This window comes from Pagrus pagrus (genome assembly GCF_965226575.1).
Source record: "Pagrus pagrus genome assembly, chromosome: 1".
NCBI lineage: Eukaryota > Metazoa > Chordata > Actinopteri > Spariformes > Sparidae > Pagrus > Pagrus pagrus.
Window position 1 is genome coordinate 30,275,628 of NC_140185.1, and position 26,287 is coordinate 30,301,914.

At 41.8% G+C, this 26,287-nt stretch overlaps 2 protein-coding genes across 3 annotated transcripts in view; both read left to right on the top strand.

Annotated features, from left to right (window-relative positions):
* The first annotated feature begins 466 nt into the window (after nucleotides 1-466).
* On the top strand, nucleotides 467-7,334 carry fbxo22 (F-box protein 22). Its single transcript, XM_084362556.1, has 7 exons — nucleotides 467-684; nucleotides 968-1,100; nucleotides 1,437-1,524; nucleotides 3,179-3,277; nucleotides 4,863-5,015; nucleotides 5,144-5,309; nucleotides 5,481-7,334. Exons 1-7 carry the CDS (start codon nucleotides 554-556, stop codon nucleotides 5,872-5,874), a joined length of 1,164 nt encoding a protein of 387 aa, XP_084218682.1. The 5' UTR covers nucleotides 467-553; the 3' UTR covers nucleotides 5,875-7,334.
* Nucleotides 7,335-8,292: 958 nt separating this feature from the next.
* LOC311257693 (transmembrane protein 266-like) overlaps nucleotides 8,293-26,287 on the top strand; it is a 49,315-nt gene continuing 31,320 nt past the window's right edge. The window contains exons 1-3 of one of the 2 annotated variants that reach the window (XM_084353509.1): nucleotides 8,293-8,628; nucleotides 9,492-9,632; nucleotides 20,579-20,788. In XM_084353509.1, the coding sequence (XP_084209635.1) occupies nucleotides 9,619-9,632; nucleotides 20,579-20,788 (224 nt within the window). In that variant the 5' untranslated portion in view covers nucleotides 8,293-8,628; nucleotides 9,492-9,618. The remainder of the gene's footprint in view (nucleotides 8,629-9,491; nucleotides 9,633-20,578; nucleotides 20,789-26,287) is intronic. The other variant, XM_084353510.1, reaches the window with a different exon arrangement.

Here is a 26,287-nt window from a genome sequence, read left to right on the forward strand (position 1 = left end):
AACTAAACTTTTTCCAGTGGAGAATTTTAAATAACAAGCACAACAGGACAAAATACTTTTGACATACTGTAGTTACACATGACCTCTCAGTGTATTGCATTTCATCATCACTGCAGTCAAATATGACTTATGTGAGCCCAAACCTGAAGAGAGAGATTTTAAAGCAGTGGTTATTTACCTTTTTGTGCTTGAAATGCTCTAAAATGAAACTTTGTGCACTTATTACAGCTCATCACAGGTTATGGCCTCAGTGTGGACATGAGTTGTATGTTTTTTCCTCTTGAATGATTTAGAGCTTTTAAAGTGCTAAAGATGTGGCATATTTCACAAGAAAAAAAAAACAAGAAAATTAGAATATATCAGCAGGAATAATCAACAAGACTTTATTTTTTATCAAGATACACTTTAAATGTTGGGGGACAGTTCCTCCTCCCCGCCGCAGGGGGGCAGTGTGACCCCTCGAGTTCAGGCGCCTCTGCAGCTGTGAAAGAGCAGAGGTGAAAGTTCGTATTGTGGCAGCCGTGCTGGAAAACGCACGACTTGAGAGTGAAATATGGGTGAAAATCAGGAGTTTGCCGTTTCTTTACAAGACAGCAAAGCCGCATACGTACTCAGCAATGTTGCCGAGGTGGTTGAGCGAATCCTGACGTTCGTACCAACCAAGTCGCTTTTCCGGATCGCAAGGTAACGGAACATGTTTGCATGCTAAGCAGTGAAGTTAGCTAGCGTTAATGTCTGTCGGTTAGGAAGTGAAACTACTTCTCAGAGATACACGGAACATTTCAAAAGCTACAATGGGAGCTTGACTTTTCAGATATAGTACCTGTGTCTTGTGTATATTCGCATTCAAGTGCTCGGTCGTGTTTGACAGGCGCACGAACTAAGTAGCTAGCAGTTAGCTAACTCCACTGCCAAGTTTCTACCAAGCTAGCAAGAAAAGTTGAACTGTGTCTGTGTTTCTCCTCAGTGTGTGCAGATTGTGGAGAAACTGTGCCCGTCGAGTGCTTCGGACTCAGCAGCAGCTGACCTGGGTGTCAGCTACTGGACCGTCTAACGCCGAGGTCCATGCCCTCTGCAGCATCCTGGCTGAGGAGGTGGAGGTTAGTCATCACACCCACATCGAGTGAGGAGAAACGGGAAGCTGCTTGTGACAGAAGATTGTTATCCATATCAACCTTGTACTGCACATTTATAAACATTTAGAGATTTGTTTATCATACATGCTCAGCCAGAAATGATTCATCTTATAGCCCTGGGGTTAAAAACCTAATAATGTGTCCAGGAGCTGATAAAATATGTTTTTATCTCACTTAGTTTGAAGTAGAAAGACTTTAATGATGTGTTGTATTGTTGGGCCATCTTCTGTGTCCAAAAAGCACTGAACAAATGCTCGAACACTGTTTTAATACATGTAATTCTGATTTATTTTTCTCCAGAAAGTGTTTCTCCTGCCCAAAACTGTTCTGGCAATGGTAGACTGTGAGGCCTTCAATGGACAGGCTTATTGCTACAGAGAGAATAAAGGTTGGTATTAATTAATAGTGCACAGTGCTACTGGACTATTATGTAATGTTAAATGTTAAATCATTTGTCTGATAAAAGCATATGTCTCATACATTTTGTGTTATTGGGAAAACCTGTGTGAGGCGATCCTTTGAGAGGGATTATTAAACAGATGCATTTAAAGATGTCACAATATTGAGACAACTGAAAAGTATGCAGCCTTTGGGAGCCAGTCTTGAAAGTAGGACTGCACAATATGATGCAAAAAAAATCAGATTGTGATTGTTTTTGATATATATTAAAATTGAGACATGATTAATGAATAGTGGTAAAGATTATTTTTACATCAACATGTTTATTTTCTCTGAAAAAATCATAGTGATGTATCATTGTTGGGGTCTGTACCAAACAAATATGTTGTTTTTTTTAACATCTGGAGAACAATATTTGTAGGCAAAGACACCTCTGCAGCACCAAAAGACTTCATTATAATGCTGTTCAGTCAAGCATTTGACCTAATCAAAAAATTGCAACTTCTGCAATTTGGATGTTGCACATTTTGTAATACTTGTGCAACCTTACTTGTAAGTCTGTCTCTTTGACATTGTTTTGTTAAACACTGAACTATATGAAACTATCAAGGCCTATGCTCCCCTTTTGTTAGAATATTATTTATCAGTGTGTCTTGCCTTGCTTACCCTAGCATGTCCATCAAATTCTGATTTAGCTATTTTACAATGTTATCACAGTTGTATCTTAGAAGGTGTAGAATATACATACAATACATTTCTAATGCACCAATTATATTTTAGTTTGTTTTACACATATATAATATCTCACAGATGAATGTAATCAGAATTGAGGAAAGCTTTCACGTCCTTTATAGCCTAATATCCAAGATGGGTCACAGAGACAGATATTCACCAAAAATGCCTAATGCCATGGGGTGCGCCAGAAATTTCAGTCCTAAATAATTTACAATTTCAAAATCATTATGAACATGAACAGCAGTAAACCAGAAGGATGCTGTAAAATACAACATAAGTTGGATCTGTGTTTATGTGTACTACATTATTAACTCAAAGCCACAAATATGGGTCCTCCTACTTGCTGCACTATTACGTTTGTAATAAAACACTTAACAAAAGTAATTATGAAACAAAAAATGGATTCTTAATGTTAGCTTATTTGCTGAATATAGAACGTTGACACTGCTACAGACTGGGGTCATACTAGGATTCAGGCCGGTTTACAGTAGGTGTTATCTCGCTGTGTTTCTCTGTTCCCTTTCGCTCAGTTTCAACTTGTGACTGTTCCTCTTTTTCACCACAGCTTGTGTGGCTTATTGTTCTTCACATATTCAATCATTCTGGCATTATTGTAATGACTGAGAAACTGTTGCCAAGGTGTGACAAAGAGCATGACATCATGGCTGACTTAAAAAAGCAGCAAGCAAGATTTCTCATAGTTGTCATTTAGAGTTTGTTTACAGTCATGGTGGAGCTTATTTCACCAGTGTTGTGTCAGAGATCTGTGCTTTACTGGTGGGACTTTATCTGAATTGCTGCATTTTAATTTCTAGCAACCTCTCCTTTAGTTATTATTAAAATGATGCACATATAAAACAGTGACCTTTCTCAAAATATGCTTTTTTTCCCCCTCAACTACTCTGAAGCAAAAAGGAGTCGCCACAGTCCTGACACCGTTGAAGAACTGAACCTGCTCTTCCCCAAAGGCTGTGACATCATGGGCATTGCAACACCGGGCATAGTCTGTAAGTGTTCCTCTTTTCTGTCCCTTTTAATATTTCATTTAGACAAGAAAATCCCCATCGTACCCATAATAAAATCATGGGTAGCTACATACAGGGAATCACCTAATTCAATATTGATTACAATGTCTCTTAAATGAGCTTTTAAGCTGTGAAGGTAGAAAATATCTGGCTTTAACATTTTTAGCATCTACTGGGATGCTCTTAAAAAATGAAAGCTAACCAGGTTTCTTGGATATATCCAAGAAGAATATTTCACCTTCGAGCCAGGAGGACTACACATTAATCCCCAGTGGTGCTGCCTCGTTGGAAAGCTCCACCGGTGGCTGGCACCTCCCTGCCGCTCCCTCTGATAGATTGCCTAGTCTGCCTGCTGCTGTGCTCCCCATTTCTCCATATAATCACAACCCCGCGGAGAAGCGACTCTCCATCAGCCACGTTCTCTTTCCGCGAGATGATGGCTTATCAAGCTCTCGTCGTCTATCAGGTTTAATGGCAGCCTCAGCTGTTTGTGATAACACTCATTTTGTGTTATTGCAGCTGAGGGTCACCTCAGGGTCACTCCGCACATTTAATTCAAATAAATTGAATCTTTAATTGGATAAGGTTGGAGCTTTAGATTACTTGTAATAAGTCTGTCATACAACATTTATTACAGCTAATTAATTATGCATGTTGGGAGTGGGGCTGCACAGTATTAAAACGATGACTTGTGATACACCTACACATTGTATTTCAGCATTATTCTTCATGATTAAATAAGATACTAATGAGCAGTATTTCTTACACCAGTTGCACACCAGAGGTTTAGCTCAGCAAAAATGTAACTCTAAATCCAAAAGCTGTTGTAGCAGAAGTGAATGAAGCTGCCAGTTTTATGATTTTATGATCCTGTGAATTTTAGAGTACTGAGATCACGCCTGGTGTGTTGTAGTCCCCGACTGATATGATGTGTATACTGATCTAGTTTGTGCTATTGAGCAAAAATACTAAAGTGTCTTAAGTCGGTGTTGGTGAGGGTCTACTGGTGGCCAGAGTTCCTCTTGCTGAAGTTTTTCCTATGGTTATTAGCATATACTGTCTCAGCTTTGAAAATTGATTCCCAACCCCCAACAGTAACCCTGACAAGTGATTGGTGGGGCCTATGCATTACTGCCCTTACTGCACTTACTCGAATGGCCACTAGATGCTGGCTCCAAGAAACTGCCTGCAGCAAAATCAAAAGAAAAATCACGTAACCTCTCACTAAAACGTCATACATGATTTTCTACCTAAACTTAGTAAAAAATCTCGTCACATCTGCTTTTGTCTCCTCTGACCAAATTAGGATTTCCTGTTTGCAAATGGCAGCAAACGGTGAACGCAGATCAAGTCCTCGACACCCCTTTTGAAACTAGGAACATGAAAGACGTTATGACTGCTTTCTTAATAACACTGCAAACAATAAGAATAGTGGTGGTTGCATTGAGGGTCTCTCAAATAAAAAATAGAATTTAATAGTCAGGCTCACGGGCCTCCGTGACGCATGACATGTGTGCAAGGTACTGCATGTAACTTATATGTACTTCATGATTTCTCCTCTGTGCAGTAACTCCCAGTGGCTCCTCCTCCAGCCCTCCCCAGGAGTACCAGGAAGGGGAGGCTGGCTTTGCCATCATGTTCCCCAACCGGGACGGTGTCCACATCAAGCCCTTTCATTTCTGCAAGAAGTCCATCTCCCCAACAGCCCTGAAAGAAGCAGGTGAGTGTCGGCTCACAGCAGTTATTCAATAATCTGATCAGAGACACGCAAAACATGTAAAAACATTTTTTAAAAATGTTGCAGAACATGTTTTCATATCACTTTTATTTGTTGTTATTTCTTTTCAGGACTAGTTGACAACCCGGAGCTGCGTGTCGTACTGATATTTGTCTATGAGGCTTATAAATCTGGAGGAGCACGCTTCCTCAGCCAGATACTGGAGCCGCTGGCTAAGAGCAAAGCTCTCATCGCTGGAGGGCTGGTAGAAAGTGTCTTCTCTCCCACCAGACACTGGTGAGTCAATGTCCACTTAAATCAAGTTGTTTTTATTAGCTACAATTACAAGTAATTTCATGTAAATTCCTGAAGTTCAAATAATGTAAGTTTCATTTTGATCTGGAGTGAAATGATGAGTGTAATTTTTTTTGCAATACTCACACTCTCCCTCTCCTCCTCACTCTGTAGCTGTAGCCAGGGTTCATACGGAGTGGTGGGCCTGGCCCTGAGCGGCCCTAAGGTGCAGGGGGCATCTGTGCTCTTGGACCAAGACATCAGCAACCCAAAGGCAGCCGAGGCCACGATCCGGCGGCTAAAGGCGGCCAAGATTCCCGAGAGGAACACCCTAGGGTTCATGTTTGCCTGCGTGGGGAGAGGGCAGAACTACTACAACAACCAGACCAACGTAGAGGCCGACGCCTTTCGCAAGGTGTTCCCCAACACCCCGCTCTTCGGCCTGTTCGGCAACGGCGAGATCGGCTGCGACCGAATCATCAAAGACGACTACACGCTGTGCGACACTGACACGGACAGTCTGCAGCACGAGTACACCACAGTCATGACCCTGGTGCATCTAGGCTGACTGACTGACCCACAGTGACAATAGACAAACAGGACGACCTATCACGCTCCTGTCTGTCTCAGCAGTTGGGAACAAGAAACGTTCTGTACAGCGTAACGCGCATTACGACTCAGAATGTCGCCGTCACCATTCCTGCTCATAAAGTAGGAAAATGATCCCCGTAGCCATCAATGTAATGGCATCGTTTGGGAAATTGTGTCCCCCGGACACTGTGTGCAAACACAGCTTCTTATTAAAACTAGTGAGTTTCACAAAGTTCGGATTTAAAAAGACGAAGCGATCACCTCTTTTTACATCCAAATGTGATGGAGCAGTCTTGTTTAAATATATGTGTTTATATTTCCCCACACTTTCAAGGCATATCTTACCCTCTGGCATTAACCTCATGGTCTGTTTGCTTTGCAGGTGAGTAAATTATATACACTTGTGTGTCCCACAAGCTTTTTGTTCTAGTTGTTGATCCAGCGCAGGCACTTTTTATTCTTGTAAGTAAGAGGAGTGTTGTCCCTCTTCCACAAAATCAAGGTGATCTTGATTTGAATGCTCTTCCTTGTTATGTAGATTTTACACTCATGGTTTTTACACTTTTGTCTTACCAATGGAAAAATAATAAACCATGTTAGCCTACGAATTAATACTCTTTTGCAAGATATCTATGTACCGTGGCTCTATTAGGTACCAGGAACGCAGTCAGGATTTTACAGTGCCTCTTCTTTTCCTTTTTTTTTTGTCCACGTCTGGTCATATCTCCTACTTCCTACGTCCAACTGTTACTAGTTGGGCCAAATGGTCACTTCATTTAGCTTCTGCAGTTAAAAAGAAAGCTTCATCCTAAAAAAAACAAAACAGAACAGGACTGCCCTGTTGACTGACTTCACTTTACTCTCGGCTCTTGTGGTTAGAAATGAAGATAAACTGTTAAAAGGTCTGAAAAAATGTGATTGATTTGGTGGAGATGATGTTAATATGGTATCCTTTTGCAAAAAAATAATTAATGTTAAAGTTTATACGTTTCTTTGAAATCTTGATAGTATAGTCTGAGACTAACTACCTAGTTGCGCGTCTGAAAAAGCAGCCAAATTAAAAGATCATAGAATATTGCTCCGTCAAAACCCAGTAATGAAGGTGCAATTTCCGGTATATATACACGATTGTTGGTCGTTAGTTGCTGTTATATGTTGAAGTTCAGCTTTTCTATACATGCAATAATTGTTGCAAGAATGGACGTTCCAGTATGTTACTTTTTTTAAAATAAAAAAAGCCCTTCTTTGTATCCTTACACACATCTGGCCTAGTTTTTGAAGAGTTAATTAAATTGTATTAACTTTAGTGTTCATGGCTGATTGAAACAAAGTTGTTCTGGTGTTGATGCACTTTTTCTACATGTGCCAAATCATGTCTGTACTGCTTCTTGTTTTCTTTTCTCCTCTCTCCCCTCAATAAATGACAAACATCCAGTATGAAGACGTGTGCTGTGTTTTTCTTCCACTGTTCAAACCAACTACAGCAGCATCCTTGTAGACCCCCGGTCCCTGAAACCCACTGGGCGTTACGCATCCTCCCTTCGGTTGTAACCACAGGCCCTACTACGCTCAATTCACATCACCACTTTTTCCTTATTTGCGCACACCCTGAAATGTGAGCCTCTCAGCCTATAACATCCTCAGCAGCCCACGTCCAGGCGTGTTTAAATAAAAGGAAAGAGACGCTTCGGATTGATTGATGTGCGCTTTAACCATCGACTGGCTAATCCCGGTGAATGACAAACGGTTAAGCCAATTGCTGTAAAGGCAATTTATATTCCCATAGTATCTTTATTTTGGGAAACCATAAAAAAAAAACCCCCGCTCATGACACGGAGAGGGACGACCTACCAGGCGTAAAGCTAATAAAATCATCTGTGGCGATAATCCGCTCACAAATTGGCCTCAATCGGGGGGAACAGAAAAATCTTCTCACAGCCATCTCTTTCTCTTTCTCTCTCTCACACGCACACGCACACTGACAGCCAACATTTTTTTTTTTAGACTTGCTATGTCGTGACCGGAGCGATGCAAATGTCACACGATTCATTGGCTACTGTCAGTCTCCGGCACGAAAGCGTCAATGTTTTGATGGCGTTTGGATGAAATTTGCGCCCTTCGCGTTGGCCGCCTGCTGCTGCCGCTGCCGCCGCTGCCGCTGCTGAGGGAGCGCGGGGGTTCGTGGGGAGAGAGAGCGAGCCGAGCGCTTTCGACGGGGGCTCAGCTTTCAGCACCTGGACAGCTCCTTTTCGCAGGGTTCCCCGCTGCGCTCGCCGGGGAAACCCTCGGCTGAGGAGCGGAACCTGGATCTGGATCTGGAGCAGCACAGCCCTCAACGAGAAGGAGGAGGAGGAGGAGGAGGCGGAGGAGGTGGAAGAGCAGGAGGAGGAGGAGATCGCGCTGTAAAGGCTCGTTATTTCATCTGAATAACACTCGCAGAGCTAATATGATCTCGCCGAGGGACGATGCTTCTTGCGTTTGAGCGCTTTTGGTTTTGCACTGAAATCCAAGGAGCAGCGCAAGAAGAAGGAGCAGCAGCAGCAGAAGCAGCGGTGGTGGTGGTGGTGGTGGTGCTCGTCCAATGCAAAAGTGCTAAGGATAGCTGCAGCCTACACACACCGCGAGCCTGCTGCTGCTTCACTTACTCTCATCACCACCGAGGGAGACATTACTATCAGCGAGGGGGCAGCGGGAGGCACGATTACCCGTCAACAATGTAAATCTCACACAGGTAGGTCCTCTGCTCCGGATAAATAATTCATTTATGTGCGAGGAGGCGAGGAGCTCTCTGTAGTTGTGCACACAGCAGCTCTCGCTTAGTTTCTCTCCTCTGTGGGAGCTGATAGCAGCAAGTCAATCGGTTTTGATCACAGGCGCGATTATTAGTCGGATGGCAGGAGGTGAAGAGTCTGACGCGCACCCTGATGCTGTGTTCAACCAGATCTGTGAAGATGTTTGATCGAAAGTTCACATTTACACGATTGGTTTTGTGTTCGAGGTGACTTCTGGAGTTCAGGCTCTGTGGTCTGTTGTTCATGTCTGACATTTCCATTAAAGTCAGCTTGTCAGAGACATTTGTGTCTCAGGGCTGAAGAAGTTTGGGGTTTCTGCTGTTTTGAGATTTGCCACCTCACCTAAAGACAAATGGGTTCCTCATGGCCCGTCAAGTGTGCGATGACAGCAAGAAAGAAACAAATCATAGGACGGTGATAGGAAGGAGTTTCACTGGGCTCACCAATGTTTCTATTTTATCCAAAGTCCCGAAAATCAGAAGTTGAGATGTGACATTTTTAATTTATATCGAAATCTTACGGATCAAGAGCTGCAGTTTGGATCTCCTGCCACTTTTTAAATTTATATTGAAATGCTCTGGATAAAAAGCAACAGTTTGGATAAAAAGCATCAGGTTGGATCTCCTGCCACTGTTTTAATTGATTTCGAAATGTTCTGGATAAAAAGGCCTAAACCTAATAGTTTGGATCTCCTGCCACTCTGGCTAGTTAAGCTACCGGCCTCTCAGATTATTATCAACCCTTTATGAACCATTATCGAATCTTACATTTCTTCACTTGCGATAATGACTGTTTGTTCCAGGTTCGACATGAAAGCAGCATCTATCAGGAGAAAAGGTGAACTGCAGCACTAAAAAAACAGCAGGAACAGAGTGGAAACATTGTGACAAGCGCCGCCGCCATCTCTCCTCTCTCCATCAGCCGGTATCATGGCAAACACTGAGTAAGTACAGTCCATCGCTGAGCTCTCTTTCTCTTCTCTCGTATTCCCAACCAGCTTTTGAACTGTTTTTGTGTGTAACCTATAAACATGTGTAGTCACTTCAACTTTTCCCCTTCACTCAGTCTGCCGTCTTTCGGTATTTCTCAGGCTTCTTCGCCTCCATTTCCACAATAATGACCTTTATTCACTCAGACACTGCTACCGTTGAGGTGTCTCCGACCCGCGTCACTCTGAATGCTAAACACAGACGGCTCACTGAGATGCAGAAACACACCTGCACATTGCTGACAACAGAGCGTCCATTCTGCAGCCCCAAACAGAGGTCACTATGTTAATCCCCTCTGCGGAACAGCATACAGTATATCGATCACAAATGAACACCCTCCACCTCCAGTTTCCTCCGAGCTTTCCATTTTTAATCTCTCGGAGTGTGTAGTGAGAGCAGCTGATGCATGACGCGCTGCATCCCGTGCGTATGTTTGTGAATGTGTGAAGACAAAGCAAGAAGTAAAGGGAGAACAGTGGAAAACATTATTTTCTGTTAACTCATGACTCTGCTGGCGAGGCGTAGCGTGGCCCTCTAATTTGTCTCGTCTTAACTAGCCGCATTTGTTCTCGTGACCTAGATGAATAGCCCTAAATCATCGCTCCATTTGTGCTTTTATAAGAGGACCAGTTCTGCCCGTGCTCCCATACAGAGCTCGGCTCAGCGGGTCTCAGTAGCAATGTCATATCACGCTGTGGTTGAGGTGGAACGCATCCTAAAACAGATGACTGTGGCTCACAGTTGCTTTCCACAACCCACCGGATAAAAGCTTTCACTGCCGAAGACCGACGATCGTGTCGTGAACATACAGTACAAATAATATCTGAACGCAAATAATCTCAAATTTGTATTTTTATCCAGATGCACAAACTGTTTTTAACCCGTTTTCCTTCGTCTTGGTGTTCATAGTGACGTGGGACTGTATTTATGAAAGTCATTTAGTGGTTGTTCAGCAAACAGACCTTAATTTTATACAGATGAGTGCTTTATTCTATGTAAGGAGTCTGTTTATTCTCAACATTATACAGATTCATGTTCAGATTAAACAAAGTAGATAATAAATCAGTGTTCTTTCAAATCAGTCTTATAGTTTTAGTGATGGGAGATGTCATTATTAAGTACAATTAGAGCAAAGTATATATTCTCCATTACTAGAAAATTGTTATTTGTTATTAAATTGCTAATAATGACGCACCGGTCTCTAAGTAGCATTGTACTGTTGTAGCTGTGTGAGCTGATTTTTGATGTTTTTCTATATTGTCGGCTGGTTTAGTCGAATGGCTCCCAACGTAAAGGTCGGGGACTCCTACAAATTGAATCTGAGGGGTTGTGAGGTCATGGAAAGAGGTTTGACAGAAGAAGTTCTGCTGCATACATTTATATTTATTGTCTGGACTTTTCTGTAATCTTTGCTTTTTTTGTGAAATATTTGATAATTGTACCTCCTTGGGCGAGGCCCCTATCAGCTGTTTTGTAAAAGACCAGGGATGGGAGCCACTGGTTTGATCTGTGTATTTTACAAGCTCATCATATGTTTTTCGTCTAAAATAGAAATCTGAAAAGTAATTAGCAACCACGTCAGATAAATGTAGTTGAGAATAAGTACAATATTTCCCTCAGAAAGGAAATGCGAAAGGAGTATATAGCAGCAGAAAATGTTAAATACTTAAAAAATTGTACAATACTTGAATGAATATACAGTTACTTCCTGCCACTGCTTGTTTGTAGATGACCCTCATAATGAGAAATTTGCAACTTGACTCAAGTTTCAGAAAAAGATGTGTCCACAGATAAAATCTAAGTCATCTGTATACAGTAAATTACACCTCAGGCTGGATTTCCCCTTTAAGATTCTGAAGGGTCCTCTGCGCTGGTCGGGACCATTCATCTTTCTCCCCACGTCGCTGTTTACCCTGTTGTTTATTCAAAGCCATGGGAGGGTGGAGAGGTTGGGCGGCTTTGCCTCTTTTGTTCAGGGTGGGAGTTGACAAGCACATGGTGTCTTTGTGCCTGTTGGGAGGAATGCGGTCTACGAGCGTGGCCCGAGATTCTGCCTAATTGGGTCTTTTCATAGACACACCGGCATAATGTTCGCATATTATCTGCTATGGATGATAATGTACAGACGGTGAGGAGATCCTCACGATGTGCATTAGGGCTGCAACAAAGGCAACAATGGATTTTAAGACATTTAGCCTGAGTAAGTGTTTCCTAGCTGTACAGTCGGCATTTAGATTAAAGGGGCGTTCCGTCAAGTTCAACTTACACTTTACAGCACTCATGAACTGAAACTGAAATTTGCAAAAATTCTGTGGTTCTGGAAGGAGATTTTCAAAGTAAAACAAGCAAAAACATAATCTAATCTACTATCTTTTGAGTCCTATGAGTATGTGTCAAAGTTCATTGTAGACTTCATAGTACGATAAGGTGTAAGATATTACCTCTTTTACAATCTTTGCTTTGTAAGCCCAACGTGACGTCACCCACTGGTTTGTTGAATACTGTTTTAAAGCCTTGACTTTGGCATTACAGCCATCGCCATCTTGGTTTTTTGGAGCCATAAGGGACATATTTGGACAAGAGGGTTGGAGCTGGGGAGGATACTGATTGGATATGACACACTGTGGTAGCAATGTGTTGATCGAAAGGCAGGCTTGCCCTGAAACACACCCTGCTTTATTGTCTGTATTACTCTAAACAGGACCATAACTTAGAAAGTGAACATCATGCTGTGTTGAAGAAGACTCCATACTAGTAATAGAGACCATAAACTCATTAGGAAACTGTTTACTGAGGTAATAAATCAAGTGATAAGTAGGGTCATCTTTTCATAAGCTTACATAAAATCGGACTTCTTCTTGCAACCAGGGGTGTGGATCCTGCCGGCCATCGGAGAGAACGCAGGTTTGAGGAACCTCCGTAATGGCTTTACTTTTCAGAACCTGGAGGCTCCGTCCATATTTTATATAGTCAGTGTGATAGACTCAACGACTTCAACATCTTTATCTCTGATGACATTTGGAGCCAGAGGTTCCTTGCCTTTAAATTGTTCCAGGAAATGCCATTATAATTATAATTATTCACTCTGTGTTTACTGAATTAAACCTTCACAATTTTAATAAGATGATAGCTGTTGCTGCGTATTTTGCATAATGCTCACGATGCAACAGGCAGCACCTGAATACTGATGCGCAGAATGTGCTGCACGTCTCCTCCGTTTGCCCTATATGCAAAAAATACAGCGCAGAATTAGTCAGTAAAGTCAATTTCACAAAGTCTACAGAAATCTGTCTTTTCAGTCATTAAGTCTTTCAAGACCCATATTCCCTTAAGCGTCTGTAGAAATTAAAATAATCTATTATTGGAAACTGACACAGTGTAAAAAGGTCCACGGACCTCTCCATTATGAAGAAGGCTTATGTACATCTGCTGTCTTAGTCCTGCCCCACGAGGGTCTCCGTGTCTCCTGTGTCTTCTACAGCTTGTATCTGTAAAGGTCAGATAAGAGACTGGTCACACCAGGGCCAGAACAGTCCATTGTGCAGTCCACCAATTCATCATAGTTTAATCTGTAATATTATTAATGAGCTAATGTGCCGGGCAGACTTCATTAATATCCACTGGCGTGAAATTACGAAAGTTTCTCTGGAAGTTTTTGGGTGTTCGAAGAAATTACCCGAAGCAATTTGTGAATTCTGTGGAAGTGACAGGTGTTTTGTCCTACACCATGAACACCGTGTTAAACAGGAAGTTATGTTTTCCCAAGTTATTGCATTAGAAAGAATGGAGGGTGAACCGACTGAGGTTTATATTGATCAAAATGCAATGCTGAGAAAGGTGAGGGGAAGTGTGTTTTTCTGCAGGTATCACTGTTACAGCACGGTTTAATCTGGAAGCCGATAAAGTCCCGCAGGTAACAGCTGACGGTTTCTTTTGCCTCATCTTCGTCTTTTATGTGAAATCCATATTACGTTGTGTGTGAGTCAGCAGCACAGATAAACATTACTCACTGTCTTAACTTTCCTAGCAGCAACCGAAGACATTTCTTCGGTTTATAACAAACACGAGTGTACAATGTCTGTTAGCCGTTGCATCCAAGGCACAACTATTACATCAAACTGATTCATCCACTGAGTCTGAAGTTAGAAGTTTGAGAATAGTTTGCAGTGTTGGCTGTTTACTGACACTAATACACAATGATGTCCAGCTTCTCCAAAGTTCTCCACAGCAGCTGGTGGGAGCAGGGAACATCTGCTTCGTGTCTCCACGTTCTGGCCAAATATTTTGGTGTGTTTTAGATCCTCAGGCGTTGTGCTCAGACCGCCTTAATCTAACGTGTGTGTGTGTTGATCTTACAGTCCGCCGAGGACTTGGACAGAGTGGAGTTTATGTGCCTGGATGGAAATACATTTTCTTTACTCCCCCAGAAAAGTGTATTTTGAAAGCTGCCATTGGGCTTTTTTCAAGGGGAGGTGATAGGCAGTGTGTTTGATTTAATATATGGAAGTAATGGCTCATTTTTCTCAATAGATGCATATATATTTTCCTCTATATGTCAAAACATGAAAGCAGAGAATGTCAGATTTTATTTCATGGCAACATTTTCAACGGTGCTGAACTTTATACTACCTGATGAACACACACACACCATATCTGGTACCTAATGTACCCAAACACTGCTGATGTAATGGATCTTATTCAGGGGATAGTAGATCTTATTTTCATAATTCAGAGTGTAAGTGGAATTTCTGATTTATGAACAGTGTGCAATGAAAGTTTAAATAGAGTATATTAACGCACTCAGTTCGCTTTAAAGCACTTGGAAGTCAAATGGATCCAAAAGAAATCAGAAAGTCCATAAAGTTTTCCTTTAAAAACATGTTTTGGAGCATTTAATGCATGAAGGGGGCCTCAAGCGACTATAGATTTTATTAATATATATACATTTATTAGTAGTATTTAACAAAGCATAGTTTAAAAAAATTTTTTTTTGACATAAAAGACACATTAAAGAAGAATCTACAGCCATGCTTTCAGCTAACAGCTACCATCAGCATGCTTTTATACTCACAATGACAATGCTAACGTGTTGATGTTCGTAGGTTCAGTATTTACCATGTTGACCATCTTCTGCAAACAAAGCCAAATCATTCCTTTCCTCTTCTCCGAGCCTGCTTGTAAATCCGTCTTATTGCATACGGGGTCGCGAGGGTCACGAGCGAGACACTTCTAGTTGTCTGAGGAAGAACATTCTTCAGCGCCACTGGCTCCCAGTCACTTACATGACCTTCTGTTTTGGTCAGTGAAAATCCCTTGAGCAACTTTTGTCACATAATGACCTTTCCTACCCAGCCCACAACTCTAACAGTCCGCTATGTAATTTTATCTGCCACCCCCCGGGGAATCCTGCTCCCCTGAATATCACTTCTTTCCTGTGGGTGCTCTTCTGCAGTTGCAGTCTTTTTAGTCTTTCCATGAAATAATGTTTTTGAGAATTTCGCAATTGCCACTTTCTGTTAGATAAGAACACCGGGGTACACGGAAAGGTCAGGATTCTTGTTTAAAACAGCAAAAATGTATTTATATTTGTACTTGGAGAGAAACAGACCCAGGTTTGTCCTTTTGGTTCTTTTCATTGACATTGTTTTGACTTTAGGGTGTTAGAGTTATTCCCATGCATTATATCGATGCAGTTTAACAATATTACTACGACGCTTGTCAGCTGAACAGCGACCTTTTAATGAAAGTCGTTGTTAAATGCATAATTACTTTCATTTTAATCATGCTTTATGTCTCTTTTGGGTTTTTCTTTTCTTTTCATGTAACTTTGGCACAAATAAAATGGATATAAAAAAAAAAAATATAGAAATTCACCGTAATATCACGAGTATCTCAAAGTGCATGACTAACCCTATGAATGCTTCACATGAGGGCTTTGCCGAACATTGCACAAACTCAACCGGCAGCCAGGCAGCACACCAGGTACAATACTGTCAGCTGTGAGCCGGTGGGGTCTGGACAGCTTGTGTCTGTCATGAGTAGTTATGTGTACAGTCCTGATTGTTTGGGAAGAGAGCCAACGCTGCTGCTGCTGCTGCTGCTGCTGTGCTGTAGATGAGAGGTGGTATGGATGAGGTGTTGTGTGTAGGAGAAGTGTGGAGAAAACAACATCTATCAGGCCAACCCACTGTGGCACAATACTGTACATCCACGGTCTCAGAGTGGGAATTAATTCTCTGCCAAATAAAATAAGTGTTGAGATATTTGTCCTAGCACAAACGTACACGTACACACGGTGCAACGACGGACAGGTCCGATCCTGACATACATACGCCGTGTTATTTTTGAGACTTGCCATTTAAAACCCTTGAAGACTCAAATCCTACGTATTCATCAATAACCTTAAAGCAACGTTATGTAACTTTTTTCTCTTAAAATAACAGCTTCAGAATCATTTTGATGGTACGGTGTCTTGTGATAGGGTGAATGGTGTCTCTATCACTTGTTTCTGCACTGTGTAACTACATACATGTTTACATCAATATGCACGTTTTCAACACATAACATTGTTACGACGTGATGAGTTTCGTTTGTAGTTAGCACCTACATTACATCTGACAGCTGTTACAGACCTGGGATTTGTATTTACGACAGTGGTGTTGCACTCAGAAACTGTGGGGGGCCCATTTCGACATAATGTTGCTTTAATATGAAATATTATAATTTTTTTAAAACATGGCTGTCTCAACTCAATTTATACATTTTTTTTGTCCCTGCTGTGTTTCTGTTCATTATTTTATTTATTGGATTTTGTAGGTATACATTACTGAAATCATAACATTTCCAGAACAGACAAGAAAAAGGCTGCTGCCCACAGAGAAAAAAGTGATATACTTTAATATCCATTTTCTTCACTCATATAACACATATTGCATTGTACATGAGTCAACAGCACCACAGCCTCTAGTGACTATCTTTCTGACTGTATAGAGTATGTATCTGGATCGAAAAGTAAGACCCTTTTGCCGAGGGGAAATAATCCCATCAAATTGGGATGAGGGCAGCTTCTCTTGAGACCGGACTGCAATAACACTTCCTCCTGAAAGCAAAAGGTTTTCATTAATGAATGCTGGATGCTATACATGCAGAGTTATGATAGACTGCTCCTGGGAAACAGCTGCCACCTCTACTTTGAAAAGAAGCTTTCAATCTTAACATCTTTATCAGCGTATCAGGTTAGAGAATCAACAGTCTGGCAGTTATTATGTCGTAATTTACCTTTGTGTTGTCCAAACTCTCTCTCAGTCTGCTTCAACTATTTCTGAAGTCCTTGAAAAACACTGCCATTCAAAATAAATAGATCTGTCTGGCTGTGCGGGAGTTTTGCAGTATTTCCATGGGACAGAAAGTGTGCAAAGCTAAAGTTCTTTGCAGCCAGCGGGCACATGGTTACTCACCTGAAACAGTTTTTTAAGATTACACCTGCTTACAGTGACTGTGACTCACTCATTTGGTTGTGTTCATACATTTGGTGTGGTAAGATTACTCCAGCTGGTGCCTTTTTTTCTTCATTCTCTGTTTGTGCTCACAGACTTTGTCGTGCTCTGCTGTAGTGTTGGTTTGTCACAATATATGGTGGTGGGATGTTTTTTAATACCTGTAGGGCTGGTTAATGTTTCACTATGGCAACGATAGCCAGTTGGGTTTGTTTTGTGTGACTGAGGCCTTCTTAATTTAGTTCATATAAATTAGACACACCTCAGTGATCCTGGCATTTGGACTTCATCAGAAATCCTGATGCAACTATTTTTGTTCTGGAGCCTCAGATACTTTGCACAGTTTACCTTCCAGTTTATAGATTAGGAAAAGGCGTTACAAAACTGTTTCAAAGCCCCCATTAAAAAAGCACTCCAACGATTTCTCATTACACTCATATAACAGTTTTTTTTAAAAAAATGCCATGCTCGGAGATGTGGGAGTGTAATGCTAGTACTAGCTAATGTAGCATCTAACTAGCCTCAAGCAGGGATGAGGAGGAGCGGGATACAGAGGGCAGGTAAACGCACATCCATTATGTTTCAATTTCTCCTACTAGCAGCTTGAATACATACGTTTCATTAATATTTAATGTATTTATGGATCAGTTAGGTGCTGTTCGGTGCCTTGGACGACAAGCAAGAATGGTCATGTTTCATCCTTCATGCTTGTGAATATTTTATACGTCCTTCCACGTGAAATTTGTATTTGGCCCTCTACTTGCAAGCTTCCTGGTGTTCGGGTCACAGAGTGAGAGTTTAGATCAGATCGGCCGTCATTATTTCCCTAAAACCTATAACCCACGATTCCCTGCCAAACACACACACACACACACACGCACATGCACACACAGCCTACAGTCACTCGCAGAGAATACGATGCCCTCCAACAGCTCAGGTCGCTCCAGATTGCATCAAAGGTCCTTTAGCGTTGACTTTATCACTGTACATTTTAATAAACCGTGGATGGGTTGTGGTTTGGGGTCATGGTGTGTATGTGTGTGTATTCATGTGTGTGTCGGGGGTTAGTCTTTTATCTCCCTGCATATCTGTCCGTCCCGTCCCGCCTGTCTACCTATATCTCCCCTCCCTAAAGGTATGCCTGTCTGTTAGATTGCGTGTCTCTGCTCTGAATGTTTTAGGTCACTCAGTGTTGCCTGTCATGGCAGTTTGAGGAGGACTGAAGGAGAGAAGGTGAAGGATTCAGAAAAAGAAAGTGGAAATGGCTGCTGGGAATACCCTTTGTGTTTTGTCTTCACACAGCCATTACAAGGTTGTTTTATGAGTGACTAAGCCATGAGGTAAAATATAGGAAAATAATGAAAGGCACACAGAGTTTATGATTTTTACTGTCTGATCAACGATGTCTCATCTTCTCACCTTTTTCCTTATACACCTCCCTGCCTCCTTTTGAGTCCTCCTCCTGAACCTTGCGCCCCTCTGTCACCCCTTCTCTCTTTTACCTCGCTGCCCCCTTTCAGCCTTTCGCCAGTCTCTCTGGTGCATTTTTTAAAACATCCATCTCCTCCTCTCGTATTGTTCACAGCGCTTTTATTTTCTTTATCGCCACTCCTCTCCTCGTTGTATAACCCCTGAAATCCACCGCCCCCCTTCTCTCCCTCCCCGTTTACCTTTTTCCCTGACTTCCTTTGACGTTTGAAGGAGAGTGGGGATCCACTCAGCTGACAAAGAGAGAGGCGATGACGTCACAGCAGACATGATACACCAGCATCTGCTCTGGTCTAAAAATACACACCACAGGGCACACACAGTCAGTCTACAGCTGCACTCAGCATTTGTTTCCACCTCCACGCTCTACTGAGATGGCCCAGCTTTTACACAACTGGGGCTTGTGGGCACGCTGGGTTACATGCCGTCGGTCCACGACTGAGCAGCTTCAGTGTATTTGGATATTAAGGTTTAAAGACTCTCGGTGGATAAGGGTGGAGGTTTAGTTACGTGAACACAGAGGAAGGCGAGCATGGTATATCCAACCTGTCATTTGTGGATTCATTTAAACGTTTTTATTGCTAATCACCTGTTAATCTGTTAATTGTAAATGCCATGAATTTAAATGAAATAAATGGTAAATACTGATCAAAAAGTGTGACACATATATGCAACACATAAGACATAAATACATCCTACATTCATGAATGGCAATACTTTATTTGATTTACCCTCAGAGGCACAGTTGGGACACATATGACCTGTCCGGTCCTGAGTTTTTAGTTTTTTAAATTTTACTCTTTTATAGCTAGCGAACATTAACTTCAGCTGTGGACGAGCTGTTGCCAGAACTAAGTAGTGGCAGTGTTTAGCTTAATAGCAGAGGTACTAAGTAGCATAACTAGGAGAGATAGAGGCTAATTGCATGGTTGGTAATTTGATGGAAATGAGATTATAAACATTAAAAACTTTAAATGACATGAGTGTGGCATTAATTTAAAGGTGCAATATGTAAGAATCCTGTCGAAGTCATACTACAAACAAACAAACAAACAAACAAACAAACAGGGGCAGCGTATCACCAGAGTAACCGCTAACTGCTGTTAACTGTATCTCCCAAGCTCAGCTGGGATCACCTTTTAGTCCTCAGCCTTCCTCAGTTTGTTCCTCGTCACTTCTCTTCCTCTTCACAGCTTCCATCTATCTGCGTTGTTTGTGTTTTGTTGTCGTTGAATCGAGCTCATTGAGCACCGGATGACAGTGGCTCAGTTTTGTCGACCGGACAGTCGCAGCAATATGCACTCTACCTGCAGTAATCGCTTGTCTTTGAGCAAGGCAGCGTACCTGCAGCTCCTCTGCTCCTCGGCAGTGGACGATCGTGTGAGTGCTCAGCAGCTCCCTGCTGCTTGAGTGGGTGTTTGTGTGTAACCCTCTCTGACCCTGCGTTTACTCCCCGAGGCCGTCACTGTAAATAAGAATGTGTTCTTAGTGAAGTTGCTGGGCTGAATAATTAGTCTTTTTTATCCGCGCCGCTTTTGTGCTCGTACATTTCCGCTTCTTCAAGAAAAACCCCGTCTGTCCTTTTCTTCCTCTGCTCCGTTATCTAGGCTGCATCTGCTACTTTTATGATAATTGATGCATGTCATTATGTTGTGGTTTTTGATATTTAAACTATTGACATTTTTACCCCAAAATGGTAAAAAAGGGATGGCTTTTTCAAGACATTTAACCAGAGATTGAAGCTAATGTAGCATCTTTCTTCCTGTAAGTCAGAGGATTTAAATTCATTTTAACGGTGTGTAATAATTCTTTACACATCCCACAAATCATTTCAAAGTAATGTATGTTTTTTTTCTCTCTATTCTGTCTCCTTCTCGTGCTTGTGTGCGTGTGTGTCTTCTGTCTGTGTGTTGCTGGTGGTGGCATGTAACTAGGGAAGTGGAGCAGGCAGGTCTGTCAGACTTGGAGATCATCTCGCAGCCAGTGGAGGATGAGAACCAGTGCTTGGCTCCTCCGGTCCAGCTGGTGAGTTTTGGCTACAGAGATCTGCCCCTCGCAGCTCTGGACCTCTCGCTGGCTGGCTCGCAGCTCCTCTCCAACGCAGACGAGGATGAAAACAGGGACGGGTGAGTGAAACTTTTGTCGTGTAGCGAGCCTTGTTCTCGTGGTGGATACGTTTGTTAAGTTTGTTTTTCGATGTGTGAGTGACACACTGGTGGTATTTTTATGTACTGTAGTTGACTTTTCTGAAATGATTGTTAAGTGGCACAAACACACTCACTGTCGGTGTTGAGTCAACAGATTCCTGCATCTTCTGAGCACTGGTTTGCTTTAGGACCCTCAAAAACAACTCAACTTTAAAGCTCCACTGAATGTAACGCTTCTTGCCTGCCGGTGAGCTTATCATGTGAATATGTTTGTTAGAAAAAAACTGACCAGATTTTTACCTGCACAGCTCTTCTTCAATTATCCCGCTGGCTTCAGATCCCCCCTTTCTCTTGATGTTCACTTTTACTACATTATGTTTTTAGAGATTTCACATAATAGTGTATCCAAGCTACTAAAGATGTATTGACTCTGAATTTGATATCAACAAATGAACAGCCTGCCTTTGAAACATCTTCCTGTCGATGCACAAGCATAAAGTGGGTCCAGGTTAACTGAGAAATTTGCATTTCTCAGTTAACCTGGTCATATTGTGTCGTCCTTGTACAACCAACTGCACAGTAACAGACGGACGTGAGTGAGTGTGATTTCTTGTGTGCGTGTTTGGTTTGCTCAGGGATTAATTCAGCTATTTTGAATCCTAATAAGACTCGTTCAGGCCATTTTGTTCTTGACTCTTGATACTTTGTTTGTTTTATTACAGTTGAAGCGGCAATATGTAAGAATTTTTGTTGAAAATGTTCAAAAATTGAATTAATTGTGAATAGAATGGTAAAAAGTAACATTTTTGACTTAATGAAGTTTATGTATCATGTTGCAAAGTTACAGTATCTACTGAAGTTAGCACGCTAACCAGCTCGCCTCAGCCCGTCCCAGTCCAAAGCTCACACCCAACTCTCTCCTGGTGCTCCAAGCTCACAGTCTGAACTGCTAACTGCACAGCTAACTGAGCTTTTTTTTTTTTCTAACTAGCTAAATGCCGCTGCAGTTAGCAGTAACTTTGGTGATATACTGCCACCTATTTATTTTAAATATGAATTTGAAAAGTAGCCAATTCTTACATATTGCACCTCTAATGTTATTTATGAAGTTAAAAAAATTCACTCAGCTGCTATGAGCAGCTCAAATTAACATGATCATTTTGCCTATTTATCGCGATAATATCTAATTAAACAGCGCCTTTTGTTTTCATCTTCTAAACATAACGACATCCATCAACAAATGTTAGTGTTGCGTGTTGAGACATTATTCTTACATCTGCTGTCAGGCGTGAATCATCACAGATGTTAAACAGGGTGAAATCCAAATTCATTTAAAATGGGTAATAACTGCAGCATCATCTGATTCTAAATTAAATATAAAGATTAATAGGTTTTTCTTTTTGCACGTGGATGTTGTGGAGGATCTGTATGTACCCTAATGTCAAAGATTGTTGTTACAGAGTAAGTACTTACATTCAGGATGTGAAAAATGACTCAGAATAAAACGGCTCTCTGACACATATTAGTACTCAGAGCTCGTCATGTTCACCCTGAGGTGATTACATTGGCCACAACATCAGACTGAGGAGCCAGTGACAGCAGTGGCCAAGCCGTTCATTCTCACCGGTCCTATCTGAACATACAGCTCTATTATGAAGGCGTCCATCTTTCATTTTCCCGATGATGAGTGTACTGAAGACCTGGTTGATGCAAAGTAAACTTAACTGATCTTCCCACTGTCAGCAGTATATCATGATGTTATATTTCTTTATGAATTGCTGGCACAAAAAACTTAGAGGGACAACATGTTGAAGTGAAAACACATCTCCAACATGGTCCCAGGATGTTAAAAGACCAGCAGAAGCTCGGAGAGACAACAGGCACACAGGTTGTAAATTCAAAGACAGCATGGAAAGGGTCAAAGGTGGACATGCATCATACATGGATGCTGAACCAAAATGACTGGAGCTCTGCTGGAACTGTCAACTGAGTGGATGGGAAGGTGTTCAATACCTTTACCTCTGATGATGGTGAAAGAGAAGTAGACACATGGCTGCAGTGAAAACATATTGAAGAAAGATTATTTATGTGACATTTACTCCACCAGCTCATCATCATGAGCAAATAGGAAGCATGGGAGAGCTGCAACCTCCAGGAGAGACTTCACTCCATTTCACCTTTTATATGTGTCACATACATTTTGTGATATATATACAAATATTTCCAGTGTAGGGCAGGTCTATGAAAAGCATTATGAGTTGCATTATGGGAAATGTAGTGCCCTGTATTTATGGAGTTTGCTTGGACACATGTAAGGGACTTAAAGTCAGGACATTTTAGCTCCATGTGCTTTTATTTTGAAAGTTCCTATTATAATCTGTCTCATGTAACCCATTTTTATGTAAATGCAATCTTTTGCAGTGCTCTGACTGCACTCCATACAAACTAAAATATTTATAAAAACCCTCCTTGTTGTAAATATTTAGTAATAGTCATTTTTAAAATAGTTTTTAGTAGTTTTATTGTTCAATATATCATAACAGTTGTATTCTCTATGGTACTGTATATGTATGGACTGTGTCTACAGTACAGCCGTGTCATCATGTTCTTGGCATGAACGATCTTTGCTCTGTTCAGAAGACCATGATAGAAACTCTGTGGTGGCACAAGAACCTGAAGCTGTTATCTGCAAACATTTCATGCACACACACACACACACACACTTTCCCCATCACACTTGCATTAATGCCACATAGTATGCATGATCATCATCCATCATGTGTTAAGTCTCCTTCCCCAAGTCCTTGACTTGCTGTCCCCGTTGCTCAGTATTACGTCCATTTATCATTAAGTGACAACCTCTGGGTTGTACAGCGTCCATAAGTTAACTGAGATCAATTCATCATTTCAGACTAAATACCGCCCTCCTCCCACCGCCTGCTGACAACGGGAGCCTTTATTGTAAGTGACATTTTGCGACGCGTGTGCCAGAAGCCGATAATATCACACTCTTAATTTCTTGTAAGTCTTTGGTGCTGTCTAACTATACATGCCGTCACTTTCGATTATTTTATTTGGTGATCAAAAGCAGGCGGTTTAATGTTCGTAGTGCAGCGTACCTCCAGTTGATGCCGTCAACGTTTTTAAATCATTTTAAACCTACAAATTGTCACAGGCTGCTCTTGTGTGTTTTTAATGACGTGTATGTAATCAGGCATCGACACTTTTATGATTTTATTTTCCTTTGACAGGGAATTCTGTCCGGATGCATGACAAGAAACGTTTACCTCTGCCTACATTGCGCCACACAGGCTCAAAGCTTAGTCAATAAATAAACTTCAAGTTAAGGATTATGAAGAAAGACAAACAGCCAATAGAATAAAAAGGCTACGCAGATTTCAGCATGTCGTGACTCAGCTTTTTTGATTTAGTTAGTTCCTGTTTTATTTTGGTAATATCATATTTCCCACTCTTTTTCTGTGTGCACCTGTGTCTCATTGGTTAATCACTCCCTGTGTATTTACGGCTGTATTTCCCCTCCATTCCTCGTTGGTTTGTCTGTTTCGTCCCGTGTCACCTGTGTTTCTCGGTCCTGTCTTCCCGTCGCGCTCTCGTGCATTTGCTGCCTGTGTCCTCGTGTTATTCTCACAGTCGTATCAGTCAGAGACACATTAAACTTATGACCTGCTGATAACAGGTCTTGTTTTTCCGCTTTACCATGAGTGTGAAATGCTGCGATGGCATATGGATACGATGACACATCACAGCCGTCTTTTTGATTAGTCACAGCCTTAACAGATTTCTTTGCCCCGTCGGTAAAACCTGCTCACCGTCCAGTCTTTCCATTCCGTCCAGTAACCGTGACTCAAACCTGGCTCTTTGCACGAGCTCTCACCAGGATGCACATAAACACCATAAGCCGTAGCACAGAATCCAATACACGTACGCACACGTACGCACACGCCAAATCCATACACGCCGCCTCATCCAAGTACTTCGTTTGACACCAAATCAGGTCTCACTCCATTGGTTCCCTTCAGTCATGGCCAGAAACAGATGGATTTAACAGACGCACCGTCAACAGAAGGCGGTGCCGACACTCACACTGCGCTTGTATCACAAGCAGTACACAACTTCATGTTTTCTGCTTCATATCAGGGTGAGCGATAGCATGTATTTCCGTCCCTATGCATAATGGATAGAAGTGAGCGTGTTTACTGTGATTGTCCTCACTGTCTTGAAGTGATGAATTGTGCATGAGGCGTTTCCTATTGTAGCTCAACCTGTGAAATACCTGTAAGTCTGCTCAAGCCAAGAGTTGGTCAGTAACTGGGTCACAGGCCTGTTGTTGTCGAGTAATCAAAAAAAAACAACAAAAAAACGAGACCACCAATATGTTCAAATGTGCTTGGGTCCGGGGTTCTTCCTCTGGTCCCGTAGAAACCCCGCTGCAAGAAGCACTAATAACAGCCTCACCAGTCACTGCGGTGAAGGTTATTTTACCAGAGAGCTCAATTTACTCAAACTGTGCTTAGTGCGATGGGGTCACTATTTCATATTCAAGTCATTAGTGTGAAATGTCTGCCTGTAAAAATGCTGCCAGTGGGAGTTGTAAAAGTCATCATTCTTTCTTTTAGCTCTAATGAAATCCCATTTAAATCCACCAGGCAAGAGCTCCAGTAATGTGTACGTTACATCTCCGCTATGCTTTAAATGCTATACTAATCTCCCACATTAATCACTATCACCGGGCCTTGTGTCTGGCCTTATATTGGGAAGTTTCACGAGGATGCTTCGACACCTCTTGCTCTGCGATAACAGAGGTGAAACATCAAGAACCCCCACTGCTCGTAGGTCTCGCATCACGTCAGGTGTTTCTGCCAAAAACAGCACCGGCAGGGAAGCTCCTCTGACATTAAGGCCACGTCATTAAAACCAGTCAGATGTCGGCAGAGAGCGTCTCAGTGAAGGTGTCAGTCAGGACCCGACGCTATTCTATTCTGTGGATTTCAGCACCGCTGGGCTTTTCGGTGATTACGCCTGTGCATCAGTCTCCTCATTACCGTATCGATCCACCTCTCAAACAGACAGCGGCCATTAGCCTCCTTTAATGACATTCACGAGCACCACGCCCGTGCACCATCATCATGTTGTGCGATGGTCTCCTGTGGCTCCTTAAAGGTGCGCTACGTAGTTTTGGGAAAGAAATTTTAATCAGAAGAGAAACATCTTCATTGGCTGAATTTTTAAAGCCTAGACAAACTAAATAAACAAACTGTCTTCGTTTTCGTGACTGAATAAACAAACTGACCTTAAAGGACGACCTTAACCGTTTTACTTTGTTTATATGTGGCGGACCCTGCCACTTTTCTAGCTTCAACCAGTGTTCTCGGGACCTTATTTTCCTCTGAGAACAGCTTGTTTATTCACTTATTGAAAAGCTAAATATTTCAGAGTTTGTATTATTACCTCATTAAT

What these genes read in the sequence shown, in the direction of transcription:
- fbxo22 (XM_084362556.1), top strand. Translation starts at nt 554, where the DNA reads ATGGGTGAAAATCAGGAGTTTGCCGTTTCTTTACAAGACAGCAAAGCC. An exon ending in TTGCTACAGAGAGAATAAAG is followed by an intron (nt 1,525 to 3,178) that starts GTTGGTATTAAT and finishes ACTACTCTGAAG; the next exon opens with CAAAAAGGAGTCGCCACAGT. An exon ending in AACAGCCCTGAAAGAAGCAG is followed by an intron (nt 5,016 to 5,143) that starts GTGAGTGTCGGC and finishes ATTTCTTTTCAG; the next exon opens with GACTAGTTGACAACCCGGAG.